The 23,051-nt window shown below is 37.7% G+C and overlaps 1 protein-coding gene and 1 long non-coding RNA gene across 2 annotated transcripts in view; both read left to right on the forward strand.

Moving 5' to 3' along the window:
* The first annotated feature begins 6,257 nt into the window (after window positions 1-6,257).
* LOC144978644 (uncharacterized) lies at window positions 6,258-13,974 on the forward strand. Its single transcript, XM_078924957.1, has 2 exons — window positions 6,258-6,326; window positions 12,501-13,974. The coding sequence occupies exon 2, from the start codon at window positions 12,517-12,519 to the stop codon at window positions 13,672-13,674; it is 1,158 nt and encodes a 385-aa protein (XP_078781083.1). The 5' UTR covers window positions 6,258-6,326; window positions 12,501-12,516; the 3' UTR covers window positions 13,675-13,974.
* An 8,217-nt stretch (window positions 13,975-22,191) lies between these two features.
* The window catches only part of LOC144978646 (uncharacterized), a 52,303-nt gene continuing 51,443 nt past the window's right edge, over window positions 22,192-23,051 (forward strand). The window contains exon 1 of the long non-coding RNA XR_013646561.1: window positions 22,192-23,051. This exon is cut by the window's right edge and continues 1,044 nt beyond it. This is a non-coding gene — a long non-coding RNA (uncharacterized LOC144978646).

Consider the following 23,051-nt stretch of genomic DNA (forward strand, 5'->3'; position numbering starts at 1 on the left):
TTGATAAGGACTAGCTAAATCGTCTAGTCTCTGACTAGTAACGAGAAATACCGTAAATGTCAACAACATGGCAATCATTGTTGTGACATTGAGAGAGCTTCGATTCGGAATGCAAAAATGTGTCCTGATGGTATTGACACTCGAGCTTTTAATTTTAAAAAAACAAATCCAAAAACGAGAATTTGAAAAAAAAATTATTGCACAGTATCGAATAAACATGCTCAAAGCGCTTTACATGGAGTCCTTAGCCAACAACAACACTCTAGGCCCTTCCGGTCCGAAAACAACATAGCCGCATTAGTAGACAAAAGTAGTCATTTCTGTGTGTCACCAAAAAGGAAAGAAGAGGGGGGGGGGGGGGGGGGGTCGAATGGGAATATTGAGGAAAGGGGGACATTTGGGAGGGGGAGGAGGGAAGGGTTGGGGGGGGGGGTGGACAGAAAGGGGATGGGAAGCGAGAAAAAGGGGACGTATACGGGGGACATGGGGATTAATCTTTCATGATTATGAAAAGGATTTTATTTTTTATATTCTAATTTTTTTTTACAATTTAGACAAAAAATGAATGATGTCTTGTTTTTGTCTTATCACTTCAGTATGCTTCATAAGTCTTTGAGCATTAGAAGTGCATTTTGAAGTTCGCATGTATGTCCTCTGCTCTTTGGACACCAAGTACATTGTCTGAAATGTTTGGCAAAGGCAATAGCAGGTGAAAATATTATTTTTAATTTTCCAGAAAGCTGAAACTGGAAGAAAAATAAAGAAGCTAGAGATAATAGTTTCTTATAGCTCCTAGATAAACCGTCATTTGCATTTAACGGGCCAAATTTTGGGACTTCGAATTCTTTTTGTCTTTTGTTTTGAATGCAAAGTTTTGATACTGACGAAAGTAGACGGTTCCGTCTCGACGGAATGAGTATAGTATAGGATTCAATAGTCTGATGTCACGTCCTCCCAGCAACCAGCAGCTTGGTTCTTAACAAATAAAATTGGTACTCTTTATTCTTCATGCTGGCTAGAACTTTTTCACATGTCATCTGATCAGAATGAATAAAAGTCAAAACATGATCAGATTTATAATGTTTTTCTACTCTGGATACACTTTATGCTCGTCGGAGAAGTAATTCATAAGGGCTTCCGCCATTGTTCCGATAGTTTAGAACCAGTTACTAAGTTACTTTGCGTCATTACGAGGGAAGTGACGTCACGACTGTTGAACCCTATTTCGGATGTTAACAAAGTACACATGTCATGTTAGTTTTAAAAAGAAACAGAAAACAAGCCTGATACTAGTTTTAAGTGTCATCTGGTTAGTCGTGAACAAACATGTCGAGGGAAAGGTGCAAACTATCGTACCTTAAAAAAAATAAAATTGTTTCAAATTCATATTTGCATAATAATCCGTGGACACTCGTGAAATTTACTTATCTTATGTACAAAAAAAGTGGCGAGAAAAACGATGGTGACCTTTTTGAGACGAAAAATTGCTTGGATTATGGTTTATAATAGGTACGATCGTTTGAAAGTATTTTATTGGACCCAAGACTATCGTATGTAGACACACGGTATTTTTATAAGTATGGAACGGAACTAAAATTATCGTAACTCGGAGTTAAGATAGTTTTCGTGTCATCATCACCGTTTAATAGAAAAGTATGTAATGAGTAACGATTCCTGAAACTAGTTCTAAGAGTCATAAGATCGATCAATCCGGAGTTTATACTAGTATTTAAATTAAGGACTAGTGATAAGTATAATTGTATGTCACAACTGGACAGGACGCGAATTGAAATAAAGGGCAGTTAATTTTTCTTCTTAAAATTACTTTTCCACTTCTCCTACTTGATCCTTCTCTTCCGATCCTGTCTCACATCCCATCTTTTTATAATTTTATACTTCTTTTCTCCTCCTCCTCCCCATTCTCTGTCTCCTTACCCTCTTCTTCCTCTTTTCTCTTTCTTCTTCTTCTTCTTCTTCTTCTTCTTCTTCTTCTTCTTCTTCTTCTTCTTCTTCTTCTTCTCATCTTCTGCAGTTGATGGATATCCAGATCCTCGCATGGGTCATTATGTTCCATAGGTTATTCAATGAGTTTCCATGGACCCCAAAGCACAATGGTCACCTGGCACACCATTTCTTCCCGCCATATCAATCGCACAAATACACAAAAGTTTATAGTCTGAGTGAATTTAGTGAGAAAAAAATCACATCTGAATATAGACAGAGAGCTGCGAAAAACCGTGCCAAATTTCAATTGCATTTCATATAAATATTTTGAGCGAGAGGATGTTTACCGACTTGACACGACTTGACAACTATACGCTATTAAAACACTGTTGCCATTTCAGAAGTTTCGTTTTCTCTATAATATTATATCTGTCTCCGGTAATAGTTTCCGAATAAAAACAAAACGCTTTCACTGTTCTAAAGTTACAACTTATGCAGTTTACATCATTTTAGTTTTAAATTTAGGATTTATTGCATATTATATACATCAGCTCGGAATTACCAAAGACTTATATGAAAGCTCTAGCTTTAAATCACTTGAAATATTGATTATACTTAATATTGTCAAATTAACAATGAATGTTGTTAATATAACTTTAACAAATTGTGTCTCAGTAGGGGGAGCAAATTCGGGTTGAAAGCATGAAAAATGGCGTACAGGTAGCTTAGACCTATAAAATGGTACCTGCTATAGAAACACTCTAGGAATTTATCATGACCGTGCTTTTTCAGCACTTTTATTATTTTTTTATGTAGCATTACTTATCACGAGAATACTGTAGTGATTTTCCAAATCATAGTCCACATAATTTTACAACCCTGCCTAACTTACAAAAAAGTTGAATTAATTACACACCAGGCGAGAATCCAAAATAATGTCAGATGCCTGCGTCATTTATGAGCCGCGATCTAGGTCAAAATTCGGGCCATAACTTACCCATAGCCTAACTTTAATTAATTAAACGTCTTTTATTATAATTTAGTTTAATTATGTGTTAACGTGTTATTGTGTGGGGCTATTCTATTGATTTATATTAAAGTATATATGCTTTAACGGGGATTAATACTTATCTTATAAAACCTGATAATCCCTATATGACGTGCCACATCCACCACCACCACCACCACCACTACTACTACTACAACTACTACTACTACAACTACTACTACTACTACTACTACTACTACTACTACTACTACTACTACTACTACTACTACAACTACTACTACTACTACTACTACTACTACTACTACTACTACTACTACTACTACTACTACTACTACTACCTATTTCTTTAAATTAAAAATATTATTCCGATCTGTCGAGTGGCCAGGAACTTAAAATCCATCTATAACAGGGTGAAAGAGGTGACTTCATGTCTTTGGGGAAAACCATTTGACTTCTATTTGTCTTTATCAACTTGCCACTTCTCCAACAAAGACGCGTTCTATAAATTTAAATACATTATTGACCATTTACGGTAGCTAACAGATGAAGGTTCCGTGTTGTAAATAGTAGATAAAGAGAGGGAGGGGGAGTGAGTGGGAGAGATGGGAGAGAGAGAGAGAGAGAGAGAGAGAGAGAGAGAGAGAGAGAGAGAGAAGAGGTAGAGGGAGAGAGATAGAGGGAGAGATAGTGAGAGAAAAATGTATAGAGGGAGAGAAAAGAGTTAGAAAGGGAGAGAGTCGGTGAGAGAGTCGAGGAGAGAGATAACCATGATGGAGAGAGAGGGAGTGAAAGGAAGAGAATAAGAGAGGGAGAAAGAAAGAGAGTAGGGATAGAGAAAGAGAGAGAGAGAGAGAGAGAGAGAGAGAGAGGGAGGGGGTGAGAGAGAGAGAGGGAGGGAGTGAGAGAGAGGGAGAGAGAGAGAAAGAGAGAGAGAGAGAGAGAATTTTACTCCCTGACCTAACAACCCCGCACCCACACAAGTCTGTGCAAGGTAAGCTGGACCTTAAACATTTGCATCGGGTGCCGATTCAGTCTTTCTTACATGAGCTCTTGAATAGTATTTGGACACTTTGGGCAATTCTGGAAATATATTCCACAGTGGTTCACATTTTATGCAACCCCATTCCATTTTTAAGACCTAATTCCCCTAACTGTCTATGCAAGGCGGACGTTTGACAGAGGCTTTCACAAAGGCTTAAAAAAAAAACCCCGATAAGCTCTTAATCGATACGATACGATACGAAATGGGTTCCACTCCCATAAAGTTATGGAGGACAGAACTTGAAACTTGGAATTTCACAATCAACCTTGAGAAGAGATAGTTATCAAAATTTGAGAGAGATCACCAGTGTGGAAGGACGTGGTAGGAAAAGGATCCTAAACAACTTTGATATGGATAACATCCAAAGGTGTGCTGGGTGAACTCAAACATACAGCTGACAAAGGAATGGACATATTAATATATTCGGGTAGAAAAGGCTCCTTGGTTCTTGACAGAGGATCATTGATATCCTTTCAGGTGGTGAAGATACTGGATATTTAGAAGGATGCTTTGTCATTTTTTCTTCTCTGCATCTGAACTTAGGGACTATCATTCTGGGATCAGTGCAGAAGTCTTTGAAGACTGGCTAAAGAACCGTTTGCTGCATTCCCTAGGATCAACCAGCTGTATTGCAATGGACAACGCTCCCTACCTTTCGATGGCCCATGATCACCTCAAGGCGCCAATTTCGGCAACTAAAAAGGCTAACATGATTTCATGGCTTCCGTCACGCAGCACTATATATTCTGACACTTATCAAATGCCTAACTAAACTCCTTAGAGAAAAGAAACAAACCAGAAACAATTTTCAATGCAGACTGTCTAATTGGGAGTTTTGACACGAGGTTGTTTGACTTCCCCCATATCACTGTGAGCTGAATCGAATCGAGCTCATTTTGGAGTAAAGGGAACGATTGCGAGGAGGAACACTCACCGACACAATAAGCTCACAGACGCGGCAATAAATGATACAACAAGGAAGGATTGGGAAAAGGCGTGCCGCCACATTTGCAAACTGGAGGAAAATGACATTTCATTGGATTGAGTGATGCCACGAAATCCGTCCGTATATGTCCCATATCTCCTCTCTCTCTCTCTCTCTCTCTCTCTCTCTCTCTCTCTCTCTCTCTCTCTCTCTCTCTCTCTCTCTCTCTCTCTCTCTTATCCTCGTCATACATCAGAATGTGATGATTGATGTGTCGAGTATTTCTTTAAGCCGTTGTTGTTGAATGAAACATGAATTTGTGGAAACACTGCCTCATATATTAATGAATGTATACATTTGACCAGTCTATTTCAAATTTATGCATAAACACAAGCTATTTCGCAAAATTTTTCTATCAAAGTATGTTAGAAGCGAGTAATGTTCACTTTTACTTGTAATGTGTATTGATAGTTATAAAATGAAGACTTTTGATAGTTCAGGATTACCATTCGTTCCTTCATATTCAGATACTGTAAGTATATCATATAAATTTCAATTAACCGAACATTCCATTTTAACAAATTCCTTCAAAATGGAAAAGCAGAAAATTCATAATTTTGTACTGTAAAACAGTTAAAATCGATTTTAATTTTTAATTTTTTTTTTTGTTTCAATGATTGTTGTTGGTCTGCCTCGATCTTTGTCTTTACACCAAAGGCTGGGAGAAAATAATATGACCAACCAATTAACTGCCGTACTCTGGAAAAACTTGCATTTAAAAATTTGGCCAGAAAACTCGTCCTTCAAATATTGATCGACTTTAATGACCCTCATCTTGGCAAAAACTCTCAATCCTCGGACTGAAGAAAGACATCCAAGAAGTCCCAGGTTTGAGAGATGTTGCCAAGACGAGGGGCATTACATCGATCTACATTTGAAGGACGAGCTTTCTGGCCAACTTTTTAAATTATACGTGTTTTTTTCATAGGACGGCATTTATCTGGTTAAAAGACACAGCTCGGCATACCCACAACGGGACTCAACCCCTAGACACATTCATCACAATCTGACTGTAATATTTCGAGATTTAAAAAAAAGCCGTATACTAGAATGCAACTCAAGAAGCACATAAAAAATTCATATCCTAGATAAAATAAATACAAACGTTGTCCCTCCACTTGAAAATGTTAATGTTCAAACGTTGGATAACCGAATGTGTGTTTTGTTAATGGGTCCCTCGGTTTCAAGTTTTAAAAAGAACTTATGCCTAATTTCTAATTTGAAATAACTCGATAGGCTGCTCTGTACAAACACACGCCGCCATAAAAGCTTGGACCCAATGTATATATCTAACTACACCCAAGAACACCTGTATACTGTTTTATACCGACGCAGAGAGAGAGACAGTAAGTATACTTTATTTTGATAAATTCTGACTGCACTTTCCGGTATTTTATGTCGGAGTGAATTTGTTGCTGAAAATTGATTCTATAGTTCAAAACTTGAATTAATAATAACGCATTGTAAAAGTATTATTTTATAAAGTTATTAACCCATTGTTTTACAGTTTAACTCACTCAACCCGAACACCGACTATATCCGTTGTTTACCCGGGTTACTTTTACCCCATGCCTATTTATTACATTTTTCTGAGACAAATTATAGACGTAGCCTATCTAGTATCAAAGCTAATGGTTTTAGATTTTACATGTTAATGCTAGTTGAATAAAACTATCTCTGTACATGCTCGAGTGATTTAACCAGTTAACTTCCGTACTGTAGAAAGAAACGTATTAAACGTATAGTTTTTCTTATATTAAAATGAGGGTTATTTACATTGATCGAGATTTGAAGGGCGAGTTTTCTGGCCATTTAAAAAAAAAAAATACGTGTCTTTCTGAGTACGGCCGTTAACTGGTGAAAATGAATGAATAACATCCGCTTCACTAAGGCAGAATCCCATCTTGCTGGTAATGAAATTAGGACAATTAGAGGCATGTTAGGCCATATTACATTTTATCCGACAGAGAAAACTCCTGTTCACGGCCAGGCATTCAATTTACACCTGATTACGGTGATAGAATGTGAGTAAAGAGTCTTTTCCAATGACTTAAACTAACTATGCGCCAGTTAGAACGAGACTCGAACCCAGGACATTCCGATTCGAAAGTGAGTGGCATACCACTATACCATAATATAGACGTTAAATTTGACCCATCCGCTTAATGCAATATCATGTCTTATGATTTGAAAGCCAAAATTTGATTTGATGTTTATCTATGTAAATAGAAAGATAGACCCCCAGGCCGAAAATATAAAAGTAGCGATTCATTTTTATTTATTATTTTAGATAATGGACATAGAGTGTTTCTTAACCCTCTCCTTACCAGCCATATTCAGGATTTTACCCAAAACTTCACACCCAACTGACACAAAAATATATATTTATCACTCAAACAAAATAGCAGCAAGTACTTGCTATACATAATTTCTCTCGCAAAACATGCTTTACAACACACTGTTCATTTTCTTAAAATTTTATGATGTACAAGAGAAATTTGAATAAGAAAAATGTTGATTGTATCGTAACGAAAGTGACGATTTTCCTATGGTTGGTACGGAGAGGGTTAAGGTGACAAAACTACTCTCATACTTTTGGTGACTTCATCTATAAAACCACTTTTGGGTTTACCTGGACATAATGGCCTTTGCAAACAGGAGGCCACATTATGATAGCATTGATATTTATTTTGGTAACGAAATCACCAAATTATACCTGGCGTTTTACAGTTGAGATGATAACACTATTAAATTTCTTTTTGTTAAGTTTCGCAGAAATCATAACAAAAAAAAAAAAGACTACCAACAACAACAAACCTTAACAAAACAAAACAACAAACAAACAAACAAAAATAAAAAGAAATGACTAGCATTAGGAGTTTTGTGGTCAAAATTCCTGTAAGATAATAATACTATTGCTTACGATCGCACATTGGAAAGTTTGAAAAAGTAATTCGCTAGGCTATACATGCCGTCATGTTGCATTTTGACAATCGTCAGACAACTATTAAACATTAATAACATTGTGCGGCCATGTGGTCTAGTTGTATGACACTCGTTTTCGGACCGGAAGCTCGGCGCATAGTTGAGCCCTTGGAAAAGGCTCTTTACTCACTTTCTCTCACCGTACTCAGGTGTAAAATGAGTACCTGGCCGTTAACAGCGTTGTCTCTGTCCGAGAAAATTGTAATATCGCCTAACAGGCGTCATGTCCCGTCCTACATGTTAAGTGTTGCTGTTTGCCAGGGACCCCTTTGAGCACGAATAGTGACTATTGCGCTATATAAATGCTCTATTTTCATTTTTTAAAATTATTAAATAATGTTTAATAGTTTTCTGATGATTGTCAAAATGCAACTAAGATTTTGTACAAAAAACAACTAAATAAGAGCACTTGTTTTCCTCCTATTACCAACTTAAAGAAGCTGATATTCGATAGTATTCTCCGTTTCAAAACACACGATCACATATTTCCATCTGTTTCTCTCAATCCATTTTGTGTATTGTCACGAATCTTTGATTATAATCTCAGATTTTACTAGACCTTACATTTTACTAGATTTAAAATAATTGCCTATTTGGACAATGAAGATTATTATTATTATTATTATTATTATTATTATTATTATTATTATTATTATTATTATTATTATTATTATTATTATTATTATTATTATTATTATTATTATTATTATTATTATTATTATTTATTATTATTTATTATATTATTATTATTATCATCATCATCATCATCATCATCATCATCATCATCATCATCATCATCATTATTATTATTATTATTATCATTATTATTATTATTATTATTATTATTATTATTATTTTATTATTATTATTATTATTATTATTATTTTTATTATTATTATTATTATTATTATTATTATTATTATTATTATTATTATTATTATTATTATTATTATTATTATTATTATTATTATTGTTATTATTATTATTATTATTATTATTATTATTATTATTATTATTATTATTATTATTATTATTATTATTATTATTATGAATAATGTATCTTTTCTAGTTGCCACGCAGTTGCTAATTCTTTTGATGTTTTGCGGTGTTTTCATTTTTACCACCCAGAACATTAGAATACGCTTCAACTGTAGTGACGTCACTTCCCTCGTAATGACGCATGGTCACTTAGTAACTGGCTCTAAACTATCGGAACAATGGCGGACGGTCTTATGAAATACTTCTCCGACGAAAATAAAAGCGTATCCAGAGAAAAAAAAAACCCCAGTATAAATCTGATCATGTTTTGACTTTTACACATTCTGATCACAAGACATATGAAAAGATCTAGCCAGCATGAAGAATAAAAAAGTACCGATTTTCTTTGCTTAGAACCACGATGGCCGCCGTTGCTGAGCGACGTGACATCAGACTATTGAATCGTATTTTCACACAAAACACAAACCAAAATACACCATTCCTACTCCTGTGGTTTACTCAAGCAATAGTGTGAGTGATTTATAGTTTTAAAAAAGGGAAGAGGGTGGAATGCAAATTTAAATTTAATCTGTCCGATGCTCTGCATTTCACTATTTTGTTATGATGAATATTTCTCAATGCCGCCCTTAAATCTAGTGAAAAACATACTTGTAGTGTATAACTATGTCGCTAAACGATATGAAACACATTGCTTAAAAATACACGACATTGATGAATAACACCACCACACATTAATTATGTCATTCGTCTTTTGCGTTTGTTGATAAAGGGGAAACCCGAAACTTTCCATGTTATCTGTTTTCGTATATTAAATTGAAGCTTACATTCTATTTCATATTGTTATTTATTTCTTCGAGCTTTGAGCAGCAACATTTACATTAAAAATATATACTGTAAATGTACTATTTTATGATGCGAGGCAGCCTCCTTGATTTTCATAGATCGTTAATAAGCTACAATTTGAACCAATGGGAAGCGATCTATGTTCATGTTTTCATAACCTACTCATCGATTCACATGATTTATTGCTGCACAACGATTGTACATTTCTTAATAAATGTAAAATTGTTGCTGTGTTTATGAAAATTGTAAACATACCCATGTGTCATGCTGAGCAATTTGGATTCAATAGTCTGACGTCACGTCACCCAGCAACGGCGGCAATAGTGGTTCAAAACAAAGAAAATCGGTTCTTTTTATCCTTCATGTTGGTAGAACTTTTCATATATCATGTGATTACAATGTATAAAAGTCAAAACAAGATCATTTTTATAATGTTTTTCTCCTCTGGATACACTTTTATGCTGGTCGGAGAAATACTTCATGAGGGCGTCCGCCATTGTTCCGATAGTTTAGAGCCAGTTACTAAGTTACCATGCGTCATTACGAGGGAAGTGATGTCATGACTGTAGAAGCGTATTGTGACGCTGGATATTTCTCAAACTATGTGGGTCATTTTCTCACACACTTTGCAATGTGACCAATGGCCTTGAACACATGGAACGGTTATATAGATAGAACAAAGATGACGTCACTCAGGTCTTTGTTATTGTTTTTTTGCCAGTACTTCTCATTAAAATGTATTAACCAGACAATAAAAGTTCATGGTTACACAGAGTTTTGTGTGTTGGTCGTTATACTTCCGGATCGCAATGTTGTGAGATTCTTAGCCAAGTTCATACTATCTATAGATCATCGCCATCGTTTTTTCCAATGGGCAAAATATAATTAGTGAGGTGTTATGCAATCGAAGCCATCATGTCAAACTACAATGAAATATATATCAGACGGCTTCAAAGATACGAGCCAAAGGGTTTGATCATGACTTTTGAAACAGATTATAAAACCAGATTCACGCTTTAATTAAAATGTAACACATCGCCTCAAAAGGGTATTGTGTCGGGGTGACCTCGATGCCAAAAACAGGATTTTCAAGATAAAATGACCAGCAACGTGAAAGTAAAGATGTTATTTTTGGTCAGTTAAATAATTATATTCACTCTCGTCACTAAAACAGAAAAACTAGCCGACTACTCTCAACTCTAAATTTAATTTTAAACATCTAAGAAAATAAAAAAATAGATAAATAAATAAACATCATCATCATCATCATCATCATCATCATCATCATCATCATCATCATCATCATCATCATCACCATCATCATTATCGTTATCCTTGACATCATCATCATCATTATCATCATCATCATCATCATCATCATCATCATCATCATCATCATCATCATCATCATCACCATCATCATCGTCGTCATCATCATCATCATCTTTGATTGACATCATCGCTGTCATAGCTGACATCGCCTTTCTCCTCCTGGAAGAGGTCAACGCCAAACACCCTCCATATTTCCACATCCGGAACACATCATTTTATTCTAGTTCACGCCTTCTCTCTTCTGAGGAAGTTTTCATCCCCAAATATTCCTTTTATTCTCTTTCTTTCGCAAAATTTACAAAGCTCAAAAAATAAACAAAAGACGAACCTATACTGATTAAACCGAACACTATAATTAAGAACCACACTCTAGATATAAAACAGTCCTGGAGACTAAAGCATCCGATAGTTCAATGTTTAGAGCACTCAACAAAACTAATGTGACGAACCGTCTTGAATTGTTATTGTGTCGGGGATATCCAGATGCCTAAAGAGAATTTTAATCAGAATGATTAGAAATATTAAATTTCTGTTATTTTCGTTAATTAATTTTAAAAAACCTATATTATGTATTTTAAATCAGAAAAGTTAGTGGGGCAGGCACTGATGTTGATAATAACAAGAAACGAATTGAGTAGAAAATTGCCAGAAGACAAGAGAGAATTTAAAAAATTCCCCGGAGACGGGGCCTCAAGCCCACGACCTTACTGGTACGGCAACTCCGCCTGGCCGTGAGAGGGTAGCTCTATATCGATGCCATACACCTTTCGAAGTCATCCACCACATGATTCATGGAAGGCTTCGATTGTAGGGCTAGCCTCTCACGGCAGCCGTGTAACCAAATCACGTTTTGCATGTTCTTGGATCATGGCTGAGGTGTGTAGTTCACCGTGTTTCCTGCATTACACACCTCATAGGGAGGTTTCAATTGATTGATAACAACGCCGTAAACAATACATTTTTCTAATCACTGCAACTTCAAAGGTGATGATGCTCAGCCTTTGGGTAATCATCAGGTCTTTATTTTACAACAAGTTTTCGGCTTTTAATTCCTCCAGCTGATAGTCGCCTCACTATTGTTTGCTTACTCACACCGATTTCATGCCAAGTAGTGGAAATCGAATTCTAAACGCAGCCAGACGCAAATTTCAACTATTTTGCAAAATCGATATTTGAATCTTTAACTTTGATGAACTGTCATTCAAAATATTTGGTAAGAAATAATAAAGAGCCCAGATTGCTCTTTCTATAAATATATTATATATAAACAATTTTCTTTGTATGTGTACAATTGATGGTTCAAATTTGTTAAATGACTTGAATACATGTAAATCTTTCACATTTCTTGTCATTAATTCCAGGCGATTGCGAAGCAGCATGAAGATTCTTAGCGTCATCATAATTTGCCTTTTAGTAGCAGTATGCTCTGCGCAACAGCCATGCAGTCAAAATGATGCACTGTCTAGTCACCCTGACGACTGCCAAAAGTACTACATCTGCGACCAGGGCAGACAAAGAGTAATGCAATGCAACGCTGGGCTAGTCTTTAATCCTCAGAAAAATTGGTGCGATTTCATACTGAATGTTCCTTCCTGCACCAATCCGTCCAACCTGTGTGCTAACAACCCTTGCCCAGCTGCGACCAAATGTATTCTCGCCCAAAACAAACTAAGTTACAGTTGTGAACGGGTTACCATAAGAGATGCCTGCAGAAGCAGCCCTTGCCAGAATGGTCAAAGATGTGTAGATACCATTGTCATGCCGGATGGATACATATGTGTCAATACTGGAAATAATGATTGCATGCCTAACCCTTGTCAAAATGGCATGAGGTGTATGACGTCATCTAGCTCTCCAAATGGATACGTCTGCACGCGAAATCTTTGCAACCCTAATCCATGTGGAGCGGGGAAAACTTGCTCCTTGTCCTCTGCCACCTCCTCTGGGTACCTATGCACACAGCAAAATCGTTGTTTCCCAAATCCTTGTCCTGCTGGAAACACCTGCACAACAACATCTTTTGTCAGCACTGGGTACCTGTGCCATCCCCCGAGGCGCAATCTTTGCAACCCAAATCCTTGCCCTGCAGGACAGACCTGCTCCTTGTCCAGTTTCTCATCCGCTGGGTTTAAATGTACCCCTATTCGGCCCAATCCCTGTACCCAAAATCGTTGCCCTGTAGGAACCAGATGCATAAAAGATGCCTTTTCCACCATCGGGTACAGATGCACACCATCAGGTACAAATCCTTGCAACCGTAATCCATGTGGAGCGGGGAGAACTTGCTCCGTGGCGAGCACAGCAGTTGGATATGAGTGTTTACCTAAGAACGACCCTTGTAATCCCAACCCATGCCAAGCCTTACAGACCTGCATCAAGTTCCCTCAAATCAGTACAGGGTATCTGTGCAAGCCCAAAACTAGTTCCCCTTGTAATCCTAATCCATGTCGTAACGGAAGTACCTGCCAGGTATCCTTCAACAGTTACTACTGTAATTGCCGACCCGGTACCTTTGGACGAAACTGTGACAATTAGTTAATAAAACTATAATTCTCTCTTTCGGATCTTTTAAAAATGTATTTAAATATTTGGATTATATAGTTATCTTACAGCATCTGAATATTTCTTTATATATGTTTTTTTTTTCTACTTACATTATTCTCTCTCTCTCTCTCTCTCTCTCTCTCTCTCTCTCTCTCTCTCTCTCTCTCTCTCTCTCTCTCTCATGATTTGAAAATGAAAATAAAAGAGGTTCTCTTGTATTAATGATAATTTTAATGATTTTGAAATTGATATAATAATAATACTACAGTCATACTTTTTTTAAAACCTCAATCTTTGTCTTCTATAATATGTGTTTATTATTTATGTCATGTAACTGACGGTAAGAGGCAGTTGGTTTTTTCTATTTTTAAAGACGTGAAAAAAAATAATAATCCGATAAATATGTTAAAGGCGTTTTCCAACTGGTATTGTCAGACGATGTTATTTGTGCGGCTATGTGTTCTAGTGGTATGACCCTCGCTTCGGATCGGAAGGTCCTGGGTTCGAGCCTAGCGCTCGGCGCATAGTTTAGTCCTTAGAAAAGGCTCTTTACTCTCATTCTCTCACCGTACTCAGGTGTAAAATGAGTACCTGGCCGTTAATAGCGTTGTCTCTGTCCGAAAATATTGTAATATCGCCTAACAGGCGTCATGTATCATCCTACATGTTAAATGTTGCTGTTGGCCAGCGACCCCTTGTAAAGCGCTTTGAGCACATTTATTGGATATTGCTCTATATAAAAGCTGCCTGCTTTCAAGAAACTCACCTCACGGACAACATGAGATTTGCCATCAGAGGGTACCAGGTAATAAGGCATGATAGAAATGATATCAAAGGAGGCGTGATGACATTAGTAAAAAACGACTACCCCACCGCAGGCATAAAAATTGATACACAAGAGCAATCAGAAATACAGCAAATTAAAGTATGTATCGGAAAGAAAGAACTCCTGATTTTTAACTGCTATTGCCCACCAAACAAAGAGCTTCATTTAGACAAGATAAAAATCCAGGAAGAAAGATGTCTGTTACTAGGGGACTTTAACAGTCACTCTCAAAGCTGGAGATATGGACAAACGTGGTGAAACAGTAGAAAACTGGCAAATTGAAACAAAACTTCAACTATTGTATGACGATGAAGATGAGGACACATATTTCTCAAGAGCGTGGAAAACCACATCTACCCAGATCTTACGTTTGCCACAGATGATATAGCAAAGACGATAAATAGAACAGTACAGCCCCAACTGGGTGGTAGCGACCATAGGCCAATCATCACAAACCTCTATCATCAAAATGAAAACAAAACACAAACTATCTCAAGATGGAACTACAAAAGAGCAAAATGGGAAAGCTTTGAACAACTTACAGACAGCCACTGCAAAAACATAAACTGTAAAACCAAGAATGTCAACAAAAGTTCAAAAGAACTGACAAAGGCCATCCTAAAAGCAGCAAAAGAAAGTATCCCAAGGGAGCAAGAAAAAATATATACCACTCTGGACAGACGATCTTAATCAGTTAAGTAATGAAGTATCGGAAACAAGAGAAAAGGCTGAAGCAGACCCCTGTGATGACAATATTGCAGCGTATAAAGAGGCAGAAGCTACCTTTGAAAAAGAAATGGCAACGACATCCAAAATGGCATGGAAAGAATAAACGCATAGCCTTAACTTCGAAAAAGATGGAAATAAACTTTGGAAACTTACAAAAGCCCTAAATAGAGAACCGAATCACTACGCCCCTCCCGCTTTGGAAAAAGAAGGAGAACTTGTCAGTCCACAACAAGCTGCAGACCTATTCATGTAGCAGTTCAAAAAAATTAGTGACAACACAATAGAAAAAGAACTGAAGAAAAGAGTTTAAAAAGAATGCAGAAAACAAAAAAAGGAGCTCTAGGAAGCCATAGATGAAGTAATGACAAAGAAGCTAACTATGGAAGAACTAGAAAGCTCTCTCAAAGTGTTAAAAACAAAGAAATCGCCAGACCCAGACGAAGTAACAAATGAGATGCTTATCCATCTTGGAAAGACAGCGAAAAAGAAGCTATTACAACTCTACAACAGCACTTTGAAAACTGGTAAAATACCAGATATATGGGCAAAGGCTTTTATTGTCCCAATCAAGAAAGAAGGAAAACAAGCAAATGAAGCCGCAAATTACCGACCTATAAGTCTTACAAGCTGCATGTGCAAGCTGGTAGAAAGAATTATCAACTCCAGACTGATGTGGTATCTTGAAAAATATAATCTGCTTATAAATGAACAAGCTGGTTTCAGAAGACACAGGAGTACTGAAAATCAAGTAACCTACATATCCCAAGAAATAGAAGACTCGTTTCAGGATGGAAAGAAAAAAATTGTGGTATGGATGGACTTTGAAAAAGCATTCGACAAAGTGTGGAAAAAAGGTCTGGTATATAAACTACAAAATCAAAAGTATCCCATAACATGCTCAACTGGATACAAAACTACCTAAAAACAAGAAAGGCAAGAGTAACAACACAAGGTCACAAAAGTAGAGAAGCAAAACTAAAACATGGAGTCCCACAAGGTGGAGTACTATCACCTACACTATTTCTTCTCTATGTAAATGATATAAGAGAAACACTATGTCGAGGAGTGAAAATGTCGATGTACGCAGATGACCTAGCTCTGATTAGCTCTGACCAAAACTTAATCAAGGCACAACACAGGATGCAAATCACACTGGATAATATCAAAGAATGGACTGACAACTGGGCGATGAAAATAAATGCAGTGAAGACAAAGTTCACAATATTTAGCCTCTCCCCAAAAGATGAAAAAGCAAAGCTACGTATTAAAGACCATGAATTGGAAAAAGACGACGCACCAAAATACCTAGGAGTCCATTTTGACCCAAGACTAACATGGAAAAATCAAATCAGCAACAGTCAGAAAGTTGGGGTAAAGCGAACACAACTCTTGAAAAAACTATCTGGAACAACTTGGGGAGCTAGCTCCGATATACTGAAACAAACTTACACAGGATAGTGAGACCAGCGCTAGAATACGGGATATCTGCATGGGGAAACTGCTCCAAAACTCAAATGGAAAAACTGGACAAAGTGCAAAACAGCAACATGAGGATAATAAGTGGAGGAATGACATCGACACCGATAAATGCAATGGAAATCATAACAGGACTTACATCTCTATCAGAAAGAAGGGAATCAAAAATTTGGAAACAATACACAGACGTGAAAGCAATGACAGATCAGCCTCTTCACGCTAGAGCGCAACAAAAGAAAACTAGGCTGCTGAAAAGATCACACTTTATTGAAAGAGCCCAGCAAATTGAAAAAGATCACGAACTTGACGAAATAATGACCCAAATATCAGAGTACCAATTTGGAAAAGGCAAAATCACTTGAACAAAACAAAAACAAAAACACGGCGAAGAAATCAAGAAGTCTGTACAGAAGTGCATTGATCAAAACTGCCCTGAAAAAAATGGACAAGAATTTATACCGATGGTTCATGCAATAAAGAACACACGTGCGGGGGCCTGGGAGTGCACATCGAGTACACAAATGGTCAACAAAAGGAGATCAGCAAACCGACTGGTACTCGCACTTCAATCTACAAGTCAGAGGCAGATGCAATCCATGAAGCTGTTAAGCAAATCCTCTCAGAAAATGAAAAACCAAGACACATAGTGATTTTAACAGATGCTAAGAAAATTCTGGAGGATATAATGATGTCCTTTGCGGATGATATAGACGCCTTGGTGGAAGACCTCATGAAGCTAAGCAAGTTTACGAACATTGTAATGCAGTGGATTCCAGGACACTGTGGGATACTTGGAAATCAGATCGCTGACTAACTGGCAAAGGCAGGCAGTCGCATGCAGCAACCCTCCCCAGCGTACTCAACAGGAGAAATTAACAAAATGTCCAAATTTATCCAGTCTCAGAGATGGAGAGAGAAGCACCCAGAATACAACATGAATGACCCAATCAAGGTGCTCGACAGAAAGGAACAGGACATCATCTTCAGACTGAGAACTGGACACAACCAGTTAAAGGAACATATGTGGAGGATGTCCAGGGCAGGTACCTCTGGACAATGTGACTGCGGACTTGAAAATGAAAATGGACATCATGTCCTAATGGAATGTCCAAGGTACAACCAGTTGAGAAGGAACTTCTGGCCTGACCCAACCCCATACTCAAAGAAGCTGTAAGGCAGTGAGGACGACCTCAGGACCACTGTGGGCTTCATTCACCAGACCGGACTGACCATGTGACGTGACGGGAATGAAGAAAAGAAAAAAAGCTCAATTTTTTAAAAAGGCGTTTTCCAACTGGTATTGTCAGACGATATATTACGCCTGGGTGGCACGATTGCAATTATCGACTGAAACCACACTGTTACGAGTTTGTACTCTTTGACAACTGATTAGGAGGAGATAATGTGAGTAATAAGACTTTTCCACGGACTCAAATTTGTATCGTCACACCAGGACTCGAACCATTGAACTACGGGTCAGAAGAGGAGTGTCGAGGCTACCGCACGACCGCAAAACTGGAATTTACACAATGTATTTTTCACAGTGTGGAAAAAAGATCTTTAGGCATAAGAGCAGTGCTGCGGTCTTTGATTTGTATCCAAAAATTAACGTCACTCTATGTGGTTTTGAGTATGCTGCACGGTCGCAAAACTGGAATTTACACAATGTATTTTTCACAGTGTGGAAAAAAGATCTTTAGGCATAAAAGCATTACTGCGGTCTTTGATTTGTATCCAAAAATTACCGTCACGCTATGTGGTTTTGAGTATGCCACCTCGGCGCCGTAAGGCCGCTTGTGCCAGAGTTATTTCAGTCTTCCCTTGGAATTCCGTAAAGACAAATTTTCCCTTGGGCGAATTATATGTTTCTGCTTTCAACTCTTCAAGGGCGACATTAATACATTCTCTTGAATTTCTAAGTTTTCCAGTTGTACGTGTCGTCATATCTGCATTTCTTGAATCTGGTTGGAAGTAGTTATCTACAAATTAAAAAATAAGAACTTTTATACAGGGCAATATCCACTAAATGTGCTCAAAGCGTTTTACAAGGGGTCCCTGGGCAACAGCAACATTTAACATTTAGGACCGGACATGACGCCTGTTAGGCGATGTTACAATATTTTTTCGGACAGAGACAATGCTGTAAACGGTCAGGGACTCATTTTCACTTTATTACTATGAGAGAATGTGAGTAAAGAGTCTTTTCCAATGACTCAACTATGCGCCGAGCGAGGCTCGAACCCAGGACCTTCAGATCCGAAAGCGAGTGTCATACCACTAGACCACATAGCCGCAGTTGGATTTCTAATTACTTCTGTTGTACTTGCCGTCATAACTGCATTTCTTGAATCTGATTGAAAGTAGTTTTCCACAAAATTAATCTTCTCCTAAGGGTAGCAACTAATTGGTACATTTCATCTCACGGTGCCCATCCTCTTTGTGCCTCATGGCTGGGATGTACTACTTAAACAAACATTTCGCTGCAAAGATGGGGAAAGTGTATTTGAATGATCGTTGATCAATATTCTAAATATAAAAAGAGATGTGAGTAGCCGGCCGTAAAGTAGAAAGAAAAATTAAATTTGAGCTTTTATATAGAGCAATATTCACTAAACGTGCTCAAAGCGCTTTACAGGGGGTCCCTGACAAACAGCAGCACGTAACATGTAGAACGAGACATGACGCCTGTTGGGCGATATTCCAATTGATTTTCCGACAGAGACAATGCTGTTAACGGGCCAGGAACTCATTTTAAACATGAGTACGGTGAAAGAATGTGAGTACGGAGTCTTTTCTAAGGATTCAACTGTGCGCCGAGCGAGCGAGGCTCGAACCCAGGACTTTCAGATCCGAAAGCGAGTGTCATACCACTAGACCACATAGCCGCACTATAGGAAATGGAAACTTGGTTTCATTTGTCATCTCTCGATGGTGTTTTTCTTAGAAGTGAAAAGATGTGAAGAAATGTGACCTCCGACAGAATGGAAAGGAAATTATAATAGAGAAAATCAAACCAAACCAAACTTTTATTGAGCTTTAATCTAATAATTGAGTCTTTATACAGAGCAATATCCACGAAACGTGCTAAATCACTTTACAAGTGGTTCCTGGCCACATTAAACATGTAGAACGGTAGATGATGCATGTCAGGCGATATTACAATTTTTCGGACAGAGACAACGCTGTTAACTGCCACGTACTCATTTTACACATGAGTGCGGTGAGAGAATGTGAGTAAAGAGGCTTTTCCAAGGACTCAATTATGCGCCGAGCGAGCGAGGCTCTAACGTAGGACCTTCAGATCCGAAAGCGAGAGTCATACCACTAGACCACATAGCCGCAAAACCTAGACCGTCAGATTTCCTGTCAGAATCATATCCATTACAAACACAGAGGTCACCTGGCGACTTCATGTTCCAGTGGAAACAAACAAACAAACAAACAAAAAGAGACCAGGATCGATCATGGGTGCAGTCGAATTTTTTTTCTGACACCCCCCCCCCCTTGTCCACTCAGTAGCGAATGGGTAGCTGTGTCTGTTAGATTTGGCGGAAATTACTTTGCGATGGACTAGCATCTTATCCAAAGGATAGCAAGAAAATGCTATTGTGCGTTTCACGCTATAAAAACCGGCATAAACTCCGGCTCTATGGGCCTAATTGGTCTGAAGGACTATTATTATTAAGACAAATCTTTCGAACCATCACGATCAATCAAGTACATTCTGTTTTTAAAAAAAATTACTGACACATTTCAGGTGTGAATAACTCGATGTCTATGTGAGATTCCATCAAACGTTTTATTTTTTTTTGCCATATGTGCACATTTTTTTTCAAGTTTTGATTGATGTAAGTTTTAATACTGTCCGCCCTTTGGTACCTGAGCTATGACGTCATCAGTAGAAAAGGATTCCTAAGGCGAGGTTCAAATTGATAAGTATGCCCTAGCAAATATTCCTTTTAGTCATTAAAGTAAAGTTAGTTGTCCTTCAGAGCCATTCGGCCCATGGAATCGGAGTTTATCCCGGTTTCCATAGCTTGAAACGGACAATAGCGATTTCTTGCTAGTCTTTGGATAAATAGCTAGTCGCAAAGTACTTTCCACCAAATCTAACAGACTCGGTTACCCGTTCTCTGCTGGATGGACAGGGGATCGATCTCGGTCCCGTTGCGGGATCCCCCCTCCTCCACCCCCCACCCCCTTTTTTTTTTAGTCATCCGCGGGGAAAAGGTTTTTCATTTTGTCTCTCTCGAAAATTATTTATGTCTACCGATAGTCAACCGCATTGCAGCTACATTGAATTGAGCGATAGAGGCTAAATTTCGTGGTCGAAGAAAAACTGAGCTTCGGCAAGCGAGACTTAAGATCAATTCCAAAAGTAAATTGGACTACAGGGGAAGTAATCCAAAAAAATAAAAGTTATTCCCAAAATGAATAGAATGATCTACCTTACATACAAGAGACTGTCATACATGATAAAGAAAAAAAAAGTAAAAATAAACGTTAATAAAAAGAAGAGTAAAATAGACCAAAAAAAAAAAAGAACCTAAAACAGTCAATATTAAAACAAAACAAAAATGCAAAAACCATCAGATTAGATAAAACAAACAAAAAACACTTAATAGAGTGCATTTGCAGACACATGTGGAACATGGGCACAAGTCACAGAATCAGTTTTTTGAGTTATACCACTTGCATAGCTTGTCTTTCATTTATCAAAGTTTGATAAGAAAATATGAATTTACTGTAAAAACAAACAAAGCAAAACAAACAAGCCAGTTCGTAGTAAAAGACTTCTAAATTTTAAAATGTGCGGCTATGTGGTCTAGTGGTATGACACTCGCTTTCGGATTGTAATGGTCCTGGGTTCGAGCCTTGCGATCGGCGCATAGTTGAGTCCTTGGAAAAGGCTCTTTACTCACATTATCTCACCGTACCCAGGTGTAAAATGAGTACCTGGCCTTAACAGCGTTGTCTTTGTCCGAAAAATGATTATATCGCCTAACGGGCGTCATGTCCAGTCCTACATGTTAAATGTTGCTGTTGACCAGGTACCCCTTGTAAAGCGCTTTGAGCACATTTAGTGGATATTGCGCTATATAAAGCCCAATTTAAAAAAATGTGACACGAGTCTTTTTCCTCTGCGTTCTCTCTCCTCAAATGGAGAAGAAAAGTGTGATGTAAAAGAGATAAAAAAAATGGTTCCTATTTCATTAGAAGTGTAAAACCAATCTTTCTGAGGAATGGATAACACCTTGAGGAATTAATCTTTTGGTTTCGGAGTTAGGGTATCGTATTTTCTAGTCTAAATAAATGCTGGTCGTCAATAGATAGTATGCGCCTCGCTAAGAAGTTCATAACATTGCCATCCGGAAATATAACGAACCAACACACAAAACTATGTGTAACCTTAAAATTATATAGTCTGGTTAATACAGTTTAGTGAGAATTACTCATAAACGCGGATGGCAAAAAACAAAAACAAAGACCCGAGTGACGTCAACTTCATTCTATCTATAAAGATATTCCATCATCGCTTTTTCACGTCCCGTAATCCTAAGTATCTGCACATTATTCATCCTGCTACTGAAATAGTTATTATTATGTAACCTATTCGTGATAAGTCCTAAAAAATTGAGTATTTATATAGCGCAATATGCACTAAACGTGCTCAAAGCGCTTTACAAGGGGTCACTGGTCAACAGCAGCATTTAACATGTAGGACGGGACATGAAACCTGTTAGGCGATATTACAATTTTTTGGACAAAGACAACGCTGTTAACGACCAGGTACTCATTTTACACCTGAGTAACACGGTGAGAGAATGGGAGTAAAGAGCCTTTTCCAAGGACTCAACTATGTGTCGAGCGCGAGGCTCGAACCCTGGACCTTCCGATCCGAAAGCGAGTGTCATACCACTAGACCACATAGTCCTCCGAAGGACTGGTTACATATAGGAACCAAAAGAGTAGAGGGTTTGATGTCACGACTTTTCTTCCCTATAGATAGTTCGAGGATGACGTCACTCAGGTCTTTGTTATTGTTTTTTTTGCCATCCACGTTTATGAGTAATGCTCACTGAACTGTATTAACCCGACTATTAACGTTCATGAATACACACAGTTTTGTGTATTGGTCCGTTATACTTCCGGATGGCAATGTTATGAGCTTCTTAGCCAAGCGCATACTATCTATTGTATAGAAGGAGCGAAATTGACGTCATTCAGATCTTTAAAAAAATTGATTTTAGCCAGCGATGTTTATGAGTAGTTCTCACTAAATTGTATTTATCAGAATATAAACCTTTAAGGTTACACAAAGTTTTGTGTGTTGGTA

This window comes from Berghia stephanieae, chromosome 8, assembly GCF_034508935.2.
Source record: "Berghia stephanieae isolate SIO BIC M18660-M18661 chromosome 8, UCSD_Bste_1.3, whole genome shotgun sequence".
In the NCBI taxonomy this organism is placed as follows: domain Eukaryota; kingdom Metazoa; phylum Mollusca; class Gastropoda; order Nudibranchia; family Aeolidiidae; genus Berghia; species Berghia stephanieae.

Excerpts from the sequence above, each read along its gene's own strand:
- LOC144978644 (XM_078924957.1), top strand. The coding sequence starts at position 12,517 with ATGAAGATTCTTAGCGTCATCATAATTTGCCTTTTAGTAGCAGTATGC.